Source organism: Mchenga conophoros, linkage group LG23 (genome assembly GCF_057382185.1).
Source record: "Mchenga conophoros isolate Kocher_MC1m ecotype Shallow Benthic linkage group LG23, M_conophoros_male_GT1.1, whole genome shotgun sequence".
In the NCBI taxonomy this organism is placed as follows: Eukaryota; Metazoa; Chordata; class Actinopteri; order Cichliformes; family Cichlidae; genus Mchenga; species Mchenga conophoros.
Window position 1 is genome coordinate 2,466,870 of NC_140547.1, and position 14,064 is coordinate 2,480,933.

The 14,064-nt window shown below is 39.3% G+C and overlaps 2 protein-coding genes across 2 annotated transcripts in view; both read left to right on the forward strand.

Moving 5' to 3' along the window:
- The window catches only part of LOC146546339 (uncharacterized), a 30,038-nt gene extending 27,141 nt beyond the window's left edge, over positions 1-2,897 (forward strand). Inside the window, exons 60-63 of the mRNA XM_085264786.1 lie at positions 45-151; positions 436-501; positions 585-794; positions 1,309-2,897. Of these exons, the coding sequence (XP_085120912.1) occupies positions 45-151; positions 436-501; positions 585-794; positions 1,309-1,440 (515 nt within the window). The 3' untranslated portion in view covers positions 1,441-2,897. The remainder of the gene's footprint in view (positions 1-44; positions 152-435; positions 502-584; positions 795-1,308) is intronic.
- Positions 2,898-5,621: 2,724 nt separating this feature from the next.
- On the forward strand, positions 5,622-13,977 carry soat1 (sterol O-acyltransferase 1). Its single transcript, XM_085264787.1, is given in 17 exon segments — positions 5,622-5,757; positions 6,260-6,411; positions 7,316-7,374; positions 8,034-8,182; positions 8,312-8,371; positions 8,482-8,589; positions 8,705-8,990; positions 9,123-9,201; positions 9,324-9,408; positions 9,512-9,557; positions 9,658-9,787; positions 9,910-10,007; positions 10,096-10,194; positions 11,486-11,621; positions 11,772-11,917; positions 12,032-12,075; positions 12,077-13,977. Coding segments are annotated over 16 exon segments (1,707 nt in total). The 5' UTR covers positions 5,622-5,757; position 6,260; the 3' UTR covers positions 12,108-13,977.
- Positions 13,978-14,064: the final 87 nt, after the last annotated feature.

Consider the following 14,064-nt stretch of genomic DNA (forward strand, 5'->3'; position numbering starts at 1 on the left):
TCCCTTATATATTTCAGTACGTTCCATTCAACTTTTTTTTTCAGGTTACTTTTACATGGACCCGAACCAAGGCTGTCCCTGTGATGCCTTGAAGGTCTTCTGTAACTTCACAGGAGGTGGAGCAACCTGCATAGAACCTCTTTACTCAAAGGTTCAGTCATTTTCACCTGTGAAGCTTAACGTTATCAAAGAACTAACTTCATTATCACAATATCAGCTACAAAACATGGAACTTGAGAATGTTTGTAGATAGTTTGGACTGCATTTACGTCAGATTATTGAAGGAAAAAGTAACGTGTGTGTGTGTGTGTGTGTGTGTGTGTGTGTGTGTGTGTGTGTGTGTGTGTGTGTGTTTCTTCTCTGATTAATGCTACTACAAAAATCTTGTGTTTTTATGAATGGCTTTAAAAATATACATCATATCCCACTGTTTAGATTCAAATATGGAGGGACCCAGAAATGATGAGGACATATGTGGAGAGGTTTACTCACCACCAAAAAGTAAGTATTAAATAATATGTGGCTAGATTCAGGAAACTATTATTTCTAGATGTGCTTTCTAACATTAATGCTCTTTCTGATAGTTTGATTACCCTGGTGTGGAAGCTGTCCAGCTAAAGTTTCTGCGGTTACACAGCCACTCATCTTTCCAGCACATCACTCTCAGCTGTACAGAAAACCAGACGAGTACTGCTGCCACAGATGATTTAGCCAGTCAGATTATCCACTTACTGGGAGACTCTGGCAAAGAAATCGATTCACACTTTGTCACAGTGTCCAGAAAACACTCTGAGGTAAGACTAAACGATTTGTGACAGTTTTTGGGGGCGTTGCCAGCATCTTTCTATAACTGTGACTGTAATACAAACAACACATTCGTTTTACAAGGCGTCTGAGAAAAAGAAGTGGAATCGATTACTTTCAGGAACCATGCATCACATTTGTGTCAGATCAGAGTCCTTTTATTGTGATGGAAATTTATGAAAGGAAACACCAGTCTCCAAAAGATAAATAAGTCATGTGGCGGTACAAATAAATCAAACACTGTCTGAACTATGAGAACTTTTTAATTTCAGCTTTTGTACGATAGCCTTACAAGGTAAATTGCACACGTTTTATAGTTATGGGAATAAAGGAGATTTAATAAAACAATATTAGACTTGAGATTGCTCAGAGATACCATACAGCTGCTAAAAATCATTTCCCTCGCCATGCACAAGGGTCTAGTCTCTGGAATTAGTTATGAATCCAGGAAGAACAAACTGAACATATCTCCTTGTGTTTGCTTTTTGTCTGCTGCTTCTCCAGCTGGAGCTGTTTGTCAGGGTTCAAGGAGATATGGAATTACTTCCTGTCAGACATCTGGGTGTAGAGACGAGCAGTGTCTCCAAGCTTGTCTCTGAGATCTCTGTGGCATTGGGACCCGTCTGCTTCTTGTGACCGGTGTGTCTGTGTGCGATGAAAGTCTCAAGAGCTCAAGAAAGAAGGCAGCTGGACGTCTTTAGGATTGTGAAGACGTTTCACATCACATCCAATACGCTTCTTCGGTTCTTAAAGCAACTGGTGGAGACTCCCAGGAAATAAACCCCAGTGGTGGGTGTCCTGTGTGGAGTAAGTCCTGAAGGTTGCTAACCCAATACTGATCATATGAGTCACCACATGAGCCAAGGTGGGAAAAAAGACTATTATTCCAGCTTCCTATCATCCAGAAAGCTGGAATAATATAAAATATGTATATTTGAAATGAATAATGAAATAAAAGTGCTCAGTTTTGTATTTTGCTGTATATTTATTCAATTGTAAAATTGTTAGATTTTTGACATATGAAACATTTTTGTTATGAAAATGTAGCATCAAATGTTCAGTTCAGTTTGACTTATAACTTTGTATTTACACTAAAAGTCTTCGTTTTTTACTTTGTCCTCAACTCAGGGGAATGTCGTCCCGCACTATCAAAATAAAACAACGGCTCTGAATGAAACAGAGCCCGTTGTTTTGTTTGTACTGAGCCTGCGCACATCACACAGTAAGGGGTAATCCTCAAATAGTTACAAAGTAAAAACTTGTTGATGTTTTCTAGGCCTAGTGCCACATTCCTACGTTCCCAGTATTGTAGAAGCACTGGTTTGTGAACAGGTTTGCATCTTCTCAACCATCCGAGTGCAGTGATGTCAACAAATTTTAATATTCTTGGGAGAAGAAAGAGTGGCTGGAGTATGGCAGCTGACTCTGGCTGGGTTCACCATAGAGAGACACAACATGTCTTTTATAACAAGCCTGTTGGGGAAATTCTTCCATTCTCAGTGTCCTAATTCACACACACACACGCCTTTGGACTGACTTAATCACAGACCACAGGAAGATCCATGGTTATATGCACCATCCTTATGATGTCTGATACAGTGAATGTCTTGTTGTCTCTTTGAAATGAACCGTTTTGCCACAGTAGGCTCATGAGACCAGTTATATGAAGGTTTGACAGCATGTCACGCTCTACTTAGAGGCGCTCCATCAAAAACGCGTTTAACTTGCACACGGGCTCCAAAACTGTCTTTTAAATGAATGGGGCAGTAATTTACAAAACAAAATCTTGTGAATATTTCCCATGAAATGTCTTTATAACTTAGCATATCTTTGCTTGTTTAGGCTTGTGAACTTAGTGTAAAGATGTGGAGTGTGATAAAAAAGAAAAACATGTAGCATAAAAATAGTAAAAATAACATACTGATAAACCATGCTTCTGTCTGATTGTAAACGTTTCTCCTAAAAAACAGCCTATTCTTCCTAGAAATATGTTTTGATTCATGGTACATAACGAAAGGTGTGGTGGGTTTACTGTGTGGATATTTTGTATTTCTGGAGAGAAATAAGAACCATTAAAGCAAAATACCAACAAACATGACTTGAAAAGGTGGATGAGTGACCAGACGTCTCACTTTATGTTACACTGCACCGCATTCTTATCCACTGTCAGAATTTGTATAGTTTTTGTTTTTTGATCAGTTTTTATTTTGTTTTGACAATTTCTTTTTAATTCAACAAACATAGGTTTTCTTGTTTCATTGTATTGTTTATTGTTTGAAAATGTTTAGTTTTAGTTTACGTTTTAAGACTGTTAGAATTACTAATAATATTTCTTTGTATTACCGTATTTAGGGCAAATATTAGAGGCCAGATTTAGGAAAATCAGTTGCTATTAAAATAAAAACAGAACTTTTTGAAAGCAGGTGATTCACAGTCCTGTAGACATCCAAAGTCTCAATTAACACATCCATCAAAAACCTCATCGGGCAATACTTACCAAATTGATCAATACTAAAACTAGAGTTGTTTCCTATATTCATATTTTATTTTAATTCACAGAATTGTTTTTTCACTAATGAAACCTGGTGATTACCAGACAGCTACAGGTTTGGCTTGTTGGCAAATGGAAGGGAAGGACAAAGGGAACAGATTAGGTTACATTTTACAATAAAAACAAGCTTTAGCTTACAATTTCTCTTCATTTGTTAGTGTATTTATAAGTTAGGAAAACTGCACTGAAATACAATACAGTATATTTGACTTTCAAATGATCAATGCCAGAGCTTTAACCTGCATTGTCCCACACAAAGACTGCCACACCTCTAGTGTGTTAGGATATGGTCATCTTCAAAGGCTGAAGTATATATATTTTTAAGTCATTTTATGGATGGCATCATTGAAGGCTTGTTGTACTTGCTGACTTTAAAATGAAAAAAACAAAAAAGACCAATAACATGTCTATTAAGTTAAGTTCTTTTCATGTTCATTATATAACAGCAGACCTATACAGCCAGGCAGCAAGAACAGCTGTTCAGAAACACCAAAGAAATAAATAACAAATACATATATTTCTTCTTCTTCTTTGCAAGCTACATATTCGTTGTTTAAGACAATACAATCAGTCAGACCTACAATTATCGTCACTGTTTGATGAACACTTATTTACAGCTATGCATGACAGCACATCCCAGTGACCCCGGGAATGCCACTGCACTAAAAGTAGCTGCTAAATGTATTTACAGACAGCATCGTACAGGTAATGTCGCCGTTTGTTCTGAGATCAGCTACCACACATAATTTTTTTTAAGGATTTGAGTGTTAGAAAAAGAAATCCCGATGGTTAATTTTATAATCCTGCTACCCCGGGCAGTTTATATATATGATCCATATAATGAGTTTTGTCTACAGGTGGGTGGATCCAAATATTATCTACTGATTGGAAGGTTAGTGGTTCAATCCCTGGCTCCCCCAGCATGCTACACATTTAGTATCCTTGGGCAAGATACTAAATGTGTGTGAATGTTAGCTTTGAAGCATAGAAGATATGAATGGGTGAATGCGGCATGTTGTATAAAGCCCTCTGAGTGTTAGGTGCAGACTCCAGAGACAAACCTAAACCAAAACAGCTTTAATGCTGAACGCAAACATAACATAACTGGAAAAAACTCAAAATAAACTAACACCGGTGGACTGGCAAAACACACAGCAAAATAAACGGTAGATCACGACATGGACACAGAGAAACACAGGGCTTAAATACACAGAGGGAGCAATCAGGGAATGAGTAACAGGAGGGAAACACAGCTGGGGCAAATCAGGCCTAACGAGACCAGGGGAAGCAAAACCAGACACATAAACATCAGACATGGACTTCCAAAGTAAAACAGGAAACATAACACAGACTCACAGGCAAGCACTAAAACAAAGGGAACAGAGACGTGGGACCAGGGCAGACACAGACACTGACTGGACGTGGAAATACAGCAGACAGGGGAGACAGCAACAAAGGAACACAGACAGAAAACCAAAACACTAAAACTCTAACCAAACCCCACCCAGAGGACCTTAACTAAGAAAAACCCGTAAAGCAAAGCTAGAATATAATAAAATAACAAAATCAAATAACCAGAAACACAAAACACTGGGTCACCGACCCAGGAACCCTAACACTGAGTGCTCCACGAGAACAGAAAAACGCTAAATCAGTCAATTTACCACGATACCAGCGCTGGCATTGGTATCGATACTAGTGCATTAGGACCAATACTTTGTTTCTATCCTTTAAGTTTAGGATGCAGCACACTAAATTGTGGTAAATGAATCGGGGTTTGGTTTCTTGTTTTTTTGATATATAAAAATATACCTCAAACATTCCCCATATTAATGACATTCATCTCATAATTCATGACATGTTCTCCCCTACATAAACTGTCTTTATAGGCTGAATGTATCAGTAATACTTGCTGTGTATTTATGTACTTTACAGTGTAGCACACCACTGGTTAAAGAATGATTAACGCGTGTAAGAGGAGTTCGGGAAAAGACACATTATAATCTATTATAATAAGATTTTAATTTTGAATCTAATTAAACTGCGAGACAAATTATTTCAGCTTGCAGCAGGAATACATCGCTCCATTTATGTTTTATCTATTTGTTAATCATTACAAATATAACCGTTTTGTTTGTTTTTTAAATAATATTTCTTACGAAGCGGGTGACGTTTGAGTCTGACCGCGCTGGTCAGCAGTTTAGCGTCGGTGACGTCAAAAGGAGGAGAGACTTTCGACCAATCAGAATCGTGGGTGCTGCTCATCTTCTGTAGTGTTTATAGAATGGGGAAGGTGAGCAGCTGCTCGGGTTGTGGTGATTAGAGGAGTTTCACATCTGGGTTCGCTCTCATTAACGTCAGAGAGAGAGGCTTGAGAAGAGAGGACCTGGCGGTTGAAACGAGTAGGTATTCAGGAAATTGTGCTGCCCGCAATTTTACATTTCTGTCAGTGTCGGTCAACCCGTCCCGCAGGAGCGGACGATAAAACATCAAGTTGGCTGGTTTGACTAGCTTTAGTAAAGCTTGTATTGCATGCTAACAATATTCGCGAGCGTCAACAGGCAGATTTAGTATCAGAGTTAGTGCTAGCGGTGTATGATATTAACCCAGGTAGCGATTTAGTTCAGCGAGCTCCATGAATTAGCCGCTGCCTGTCTCATTGAGGCTTGATGCCAGCTGGACGGGAGCTAACTCATGTGCTAGCTGCGTGTCCGTGTCATGTGAGAGTGATGTGTTTGCCCACTGGGTTTGTATTGTCAGTCAATATCAGCATCGATGTTAGGTGGCACAGCAGTGATGTGCTAGCTTGTCTTCCTTGTGTGTTCTCAGGGCTTGTCTCGTTTGTTCAAGAGCTGCCGCCGGTTCTTTCCCTTGTTTTAATGATTAACCTATTTGCTTCCGTAGGATGGAGAGCGAGGATGACGCTATTCTCCGGCTCCGCAGCCGAGCCATTCCCACGATGCCTACCTTCCCTGACTTGAAAAGCTCTTTGGATGGGGAGCTCAGTCCGGGGAAAGGACAGCAAAGCAGTGAAGACAACCACATCACCAGCAATGGTGAGAAAATCTCAACTCCCTCATTAGTGGGGCCAGCCGAGAGGGCAGTGACCTCTGATACAGTGAATCTGTTGACTCAACAGCTCAAAAATCATCGTTTCAGTAAATTTCCCCTCTTGGGTCAAACGTATGACTAACTGAAAGTTTCATGTGGGATTAGTTCCTCTTAAGCAATCATCGTGATCTCTGGTTAACCCGGGCAAATGACGCCCAAGTTAGTCATGATGATCCAGTAAAGACAAAATGTAAAGGTGAGAAATGAAATACTGGTCTGACACCTACCTCGGGACTATATTAGTTCTTTGTATGCTTCTACGAAAGAGCTAAACACAAAGCATGATAATACAATGCACGTCTTTGTGACAACGTCAGCTATATTGTTGACTTTTTCTTGCGTGATGGGTGGAAAGCTACTGTGCTTAAAGTCATTTGTGTGCCTGACCTCAGTTAAAGTAAACAAACCTATTCATCATCAGACAGCTGTAAAGCCTAATGACCTACAGTAACCTTGACCACAATTAATTGCATTTGCTTAGCTTTCCGGCCACAGGACATGTGATTGTACTTGTTGCATGTTGTCATAGGTGTGTCTCCCTTTGGATTTTGCAACTTTGGATTGGAGACTGAAGACTTGTATGATGTAACTTCTGCTATGTCACAGACTGTAGCATTTTACAACACAGTAACCAAACCCACATTATACCGTTTTATTTATTTTACTGCCATTTTCAGTGTCAAAATACAGATATTATTACTGATAGTGATAGGAAAGTTTTGTACAGATGACATGATTGATTTAATTGCTGTGCCCAAAAATCAGAACTACATTTTAAAATAAGAAGATTACACATATGTTTTGGGGTTGTTGTTTTTTTTAACATATGTGTGTCTCATTCAATTTCAGGGAGGATTGAAGTGGAACACGTCATCAGCAAAAAACTACAACTGAAAAAGAAAGCAGAGGTTAGTCGTTTCTTTAAGAAATGACTCAACATCATGTCTTTTTTTTGGGGGCGGGCTTTTTTAAAATTGCTTACTTAAAAGTGTACTAAGGAAATGTGAGCAATAGTGGATTTCTTGCAGCTGATGTATTTCTGGTCATTAACCTGGGCCAGGACATCCCTGCGGTTATTTATTTGATGTCTTCTGTTACATTCATCATTTAAACCATGCAAATGTGAATCCTTGCTAGAATGACCACCATCATCTGATCCCCCCCCTGAAATGCTTGAGCAAGTATTCTGATCAATTCAGACCTCTTAAAGGTTGAATAAGAACATCGCACACTTAGACGCTGGACAACACTGCAAGCTATGTCTCTAATGTTTTTCACACTTGCTGTGTGTTTAAAATGCAGCGATAAAAGGCACTGAATGTGTCATAATGATAACGCAGAGCTGTTGCTTTTGTGCACAAACTTGGGTTTGAATTTAAGATGCAGTCAACGGTGCAGTAAATCCACTCTTGGTGAGGGCATATTTATAATATGTAAAATCAGTCGTTAAAAGTAGCTGTAAGGTGAGAAACTAATTTTGCATATACAGAAAGAAAATAATTATTGGCACAGACTTTCTATATTTTGTAACTTAATAACAATTTCCGTGTCCTTTTCTGTTGCCCAGTACTTGAAGAGTGACCTGATGCGTCAGTTTGACACGCAGGTCAATGATTTTATGGACAGTCTTATTGAGGAATCGACCAGCCTGGAGCCCGCACCGGTACCGGCTGTATTTTCACCTCCAATGTCAGACAAGGAGCGGAGCAAACTCAGGTACTGCAGCTTACTATGCTACCAAATGAAAAGCTGCATCTGGCGTTTGGTTACAGCAGATGCTAATGCCCTTCTACTTCCCACTCTCGTGTTAAAAAGACGACAGCTCATCACTGTGTTTTTCTGCAGGCACTTTCGTCCTCCTCACGGTGAGGGAAAGCTGTTTGTAAGCCGCAGATCCCTCCTAGAGTAAGTTGATGCAGTCTGGATACTTTATCACTCGTGTTTGCGACGGTGCTGTTGAAAGATGGTTTGTTGACTTCACAGTTCCTCACTTAGTCTTTTGTTTTTCCTCACAGTGAGCTGTTTGAGGTGAACCACATCAGGACCATCTACCACATGTTCATTGCCCTGCTCATTCTTTTTATCCTCAGTACACTTGTGGTAGATTTCATTGATGAAGGCAGGTAATATAAACCTGCTATGAATCGTTTCTCTTTTGATTCTGTGTTATTTGACTGTCTATTTCTGTTGCTTTTGTTGATAGACTACTGATGATTGCTTTCTCTCCTTCTGCCTTAGACTGGTGTTGGAGTTTGATCTGCTGGTCTATGCCTTTGGGCAGTTCCCTCTGGTGGTGTGCACGTGGATCTGCATGTTTTTGTCTGTGCTGTTTATTCCCTACACCCTGTTCTACCTGTGGGCACAGAGCCACTCTGGCTCCCACAGCCATCTCAGGTTGTATTCTTTGCTGTTTGGCACTTTATTCCTGCTCTACCAAGCTCTGGGTCTAGGATTCCTGCCCACCTATACGGTGGTGACCAACAGTTTCCCGCCTGCGTCCTGCTTCATCATCATCCTGGAACAGGTAGATGAAGAGTCTAGTCTCTCTTCTGATCAGAATGGCTTAGTTTACATTTGTGAAGAGTCTTTGCATATATCTTGACATGCATAAGGCTGCCCTTTGAAATGTAGCTTCTTTGATTTGTATCTATTTAAGGTGCGTCTAATGATGAAAGCTCACTCATTTGTCAGGGAGAATGTACCAAGAGTCCTCGCATGGTGTAAAGAAAAAAATGGTACTTTTTGAATACAACCAGGTTTCCATTTACATTTATTATCAGACGGTGTGCTCACCTTTCCTCTCTGATGGCTTTTTGTTTGTTTGTTTGTGTTCATATATTTTCACTGTCATCTGCAGGCCCTGGTCCAGTGGTCCCTCAGGTTTCTCAGTATCTCTACTTCCTGTTTGCACCCACACTCATCTACAGAGACAAGTACCCCAGGTACTGTGTTTTGTTCTCTCTCATGGAGCATATATAGAACCCTTTTTTTGTTTTGTTTTACAGTAGAGCTGTAAAAGCCCCTTTCCTTTCTTGCCTACTACAGGAATCCGGTGATTCGGTGGGGCTACGTGGTCTCAAAATTACTTCAGGTACCAACCTCTGACACATTTATAGCAACTTCACTTAAATGTCCAAGCAGCTCATTACTTTTAAATTACATTTACTTTCTTGACCACTCCCACTCCACAGGTACTTGGCTGTCTGTTTTATGCCTATTACGTGTTTGTGCGGCTGTGCATACCTCAGTTTCGCAGCATCAGTCTGCAGCTGTTTGATCTGCGAGCCATGGTTCTCTGTGTCTTTAACTCAATCTTACCAGGTAAGATTAGAAACAAACTTTTGTGAAAACCTCATGTTTTACTTTTGATTTTATCTTTTCTCATATTTGAAGGCGAGAGATGTGTTATTGCTGTTTGTTGACCAGTCATGTGTTTTTGGCAGGGGTGCTGGTCCTCTTCCTGGGATTCTTTGCCTTCCTCCACTGTTGGCTCAATGCTTTTGCTGAGATGCTTCGGTTTGCCGACAGAATGTTTTACAAGGTACTTGTTTTACCCTCGTTTTAAAATTTGGACTAAATCTTCTTTGTGCTCAGTGTTTGACTCGTGTGATTTTGACTACACGTTACAGGATTGGTGGAATTCGACCTCTTTTGCCAATTACTATCGCACTTGGAATGTAGTTGTCCATGATTGGCTGTACTACTACGTTTACCGGGACTTCCTGTGGGTAAGTGGCTCTTCTGTTGATGCAGCAGAGACTGTAAAAGCACACAATTGTAAAAATGCACCAGCAGTCTTCATAAGTTTGCAGCTTGTTCAAAAATGTCTGAAATAAATTAATGCTAATGTAAGTGGAGTCAGTAATTTACTGAGTTTATTTAGCAGAGATGGAAAGGACACTGTACTCATAAATATACATGGATTAGTGTGTAATTATGTCTTCCAATAAACTGATGCATTCTCATAAACTGTCAGTTAATGTATTAAAAGTGCATAATGGTGGATTTGTGGTTTGTGGAAGCTGCCATGTTCCCTCACAGTATTTGAATACAATGGTTGGGAAAGACGTCTCCCTTCTGAATAATCGTGTTTTACATATGCGGTTAGAGGATGGCCACATGCATAAAAGTCTCTGGCGTTTGTGTGCCATGGATGTAAATTCATGTACGCACCTTCAGACATCATATCTGTGGCGTTCCCTTCACCAAAGAAACAAAAGCGCGAAGGAAAGAGACGCCACCCACCGGCATATTTTTAACTTGTCAAACAACGGGGAATAAACATGCTTGTTTATTGGTGAAATTTCTTATTGTCAGCAGATTACACATATATTCATCCTGGCTAAACCTCAAGCAGCTGTTTATAGGTAGGGATGGGTACCGACATAAACGGTAGTAACCAGACCGAAAAGCAGCGCACATTTTGGTGCTTTTTTTCCCTGAGATGTAACACACTTTGAATTCCAGCCAATCATTTTACCTTTCCAAGGATAGTAGGCGGGCCCAGGTACGTAGGTTCTTTTAGAGCAGAGCTACAGATTAAAAATGCCCAAGGCAAAGCGGTCAAAAGTCTGGCTGTACTTCACAGCAAAAGATGCAAACTCAGCAGCAACAAGTGCTTTAAGCTGATACTGTGATACTGTGCAAAGGAGGTAACACCTCGAATCTGATGAAATTTGGCACCGTTATCGGATAAAACCTAAACGATACCCATCCCTATTTATAGGTTGACATTATGCCAGGTAGTCTTGAGCTAAAGTGTCCTAAAAATCTGACTTTGCCTCTGTTAAACAGTTGGATTGCATTCTGAGTTTATTCACTAACAAAGTCCAGTGACTGACTAAAACATGTTTGTCGAACAGCAATCGTCAGAGCTTATATAAACTCAGACTGCAGTCTGTAATCCAGTGGCATCCAGCAGTGAGAACTTTACACGCTGTACTTTAAAAAACTTTCAAACTTAAAGTGGATTGTGCGTTTTGTTTTTTTTAACATTTGTGTTCATGTCTCTGTTTCCAGATCTCTCAGAAGCGCTGCCGACCAGCCGCCATGCTGTTCGTGTTTACAGTGTCTGCAGTGGTTCATGAGTACATTCTTGCAATTTGCTTTGGTTTCTTCTATCCTGTGCTCTTCTGCCTCTTCATGTGCTTTGGAAGTAAGAGACTTTGTCGCCTTTAATAAAAATGATATTACTTGAGTTGTACTGCATCAGATGATTGTGGTATCATGTCTGGGTCACGTAAACCCAGTCAAGTTAAATCTGTATGTCAGTTTTTCATTATCTTCTCTCTTTGTCCTCTCACAGTGATGTTCAACTTCATTTTGCATGACAAAAGGAAAGGCCCCATCTGGAACATAATCATGTGGACGTCCCTGTTCCTGGGTCAGGGAGTCATTATCTGTCTGTACTCTCAGGAGTGGTATGCCCAGCGCTACTGTCCCCTGAAGGAGGTACTGCTTATAAAAACCACATGATGTATATTCTTTCCAAAGATGCAGTGAAATTCAGTTATTCAGAGTGAGAGTAGACACAAATTCAGCTTTTAATTGTTATTTTTGTTCCAGCCTTCCTTTTTTGAGCTACTGAAGCCTCGCTCTTGGAGCTGTGAGAGGCCTGATGACAGACTCTGATGGGCTGTGACCTACAGCTGAGCTGCTGGGACGACGATTATTGCTGATCAGTATAAATGAGACCAGCCTGTCTGCTACTGTCACAACTTCTGGACTTTGTTTTATTTAAGGTTCATAGTTTATTTGAATGTATGGAAAAAGTCTCTGCCAAAAAAAAGCCAGCAAAGTTATAATGATGCCTTATTTGTTTTAAGTTATCAACTCCAAAACAAAATCATCGTTCACACAACAGAACACGTGGACTCTTATTTTTATTCGTTCCTTAATCTTCTGACGTTTCCATATTCCCCTTTGCCTCGATAAACTGTGAAATCACTCCTTGTGCCATTATGAATGTGGCAATAGTGACATAGCAGCTGAATACAAACATTATTCACATATGCAGTAAAGTCTAATATTTAACAAGTGTTTACAGTTGCTACTCTACTGAAGGACAGTCGGTGTCACAGGATCAATGATATCTATTTCAGTGCCAATAAGAGTCAGTTTGAAAACGACTGCCACTGTTTGCTGTTTTGTATAAAATCTTGATGTTTCAGTCAGTTAAAGAGGAAAACAGTGGGGACATTTCACTCACTAAGAAGTGGACCTGTGCAGAGTTAAACGCACCTAAGCTCCACATTTCCCGTTTTTCTGTTGATTTCCATGTATCAAGACACAAGTTGGAAGCAGGACATGCAATAATTGTATTTATACATAAAATTGTAGTTATAATCTAAAAATTTTGATCATGCACCGAATGTAAAGTGTGAAAGCGGAGCTTTATGGATCTACTAATATTGTGTGACTGGTGGATGTATTAATGATTAAGTTAAACAGGTTTGAACATACAATAACTGTCACTGAGGATAGTTAAGTGATGTGTTTTGTTCCGTGTTGCACAGTGATTTCAGAAATGTCTACTTCTGTAAAACTTGCAGTTGGCTGCTAAAATGTTTTAACACTGAGGTTGGAAGGACACTTGATCAGCACTAAGGGCTAAAACATTGTTATTTAAAGTGCACTGTTATGCATTTTGTTCAAGCCATTTCAGGTTAGTCAGACTTGGTTTCTGCTTTTAATTTTGAATGGGTTTCAGGCACTATTTGCATTATTTTGAAACAGCGGTCGTTACACATTGAAATGCATGATGACTGTGTTTATTTGTATGAATGAGGCCTGCCATACAAAGTTAAACCAGCAATAGAATGTGCTCTTCTAAAAAGTAAGTGACCACAAGGTGGCACTGTTTTAAAGCGTTTATTTTTAATCTCTGCACATTTTAGCGAGAGATTTCCAGATTTCTTTTCCAAAATAATCAAATATAATCACAAGCAAACTGTTGTTAATATGCACAGATAACGCAGACATTTTCAGGAAGCTTTCACACAGCTTCATCCCTTTACGATTTTATGAATAAATAGAATATTTATTACAGTGAAAGGTCAAATTGTATAAATCCTGTTTATTTGCATAAGAGGTTTATTTTCGGGGACCAGAGCTTTTCCTACTTACTGTGGTGTTTGTGTTCATTGTTATGTCTTCTGGCATTGAATCGACATGGGTATCGTGTCACGTGACATTTTTATGAATCATGTCTATCTTTGGATTGTAGACAAAGTTTTGATTCATTCTTTGCGCATCATGTACAAACTGAAGAATTTAAATAAAATGAAAGTATTTTATTTACACATTTTATTCAAGTGTATGTAATAGCCCGTGTGGAAAATAAATAATGTCTTTATTGTGTTGATTTACATGTTTAAATTTCAAATACAGGTGTCTACGTTTAAATAACCTCTTGAAATCTGAAGAATATATGAAAAGGTATGCTGTTATACGTGTATTGACTTCAGATGTTTGAGCTGTATTTTTTTAATAAAGGAAATATATCCGTTTAATATTGATGAGTACATCGACTATATCATCTTAGTCATATGTTAATTAAACTTGGTAATCACATTCTTTTAAAAGTGGGGAAGAACTTC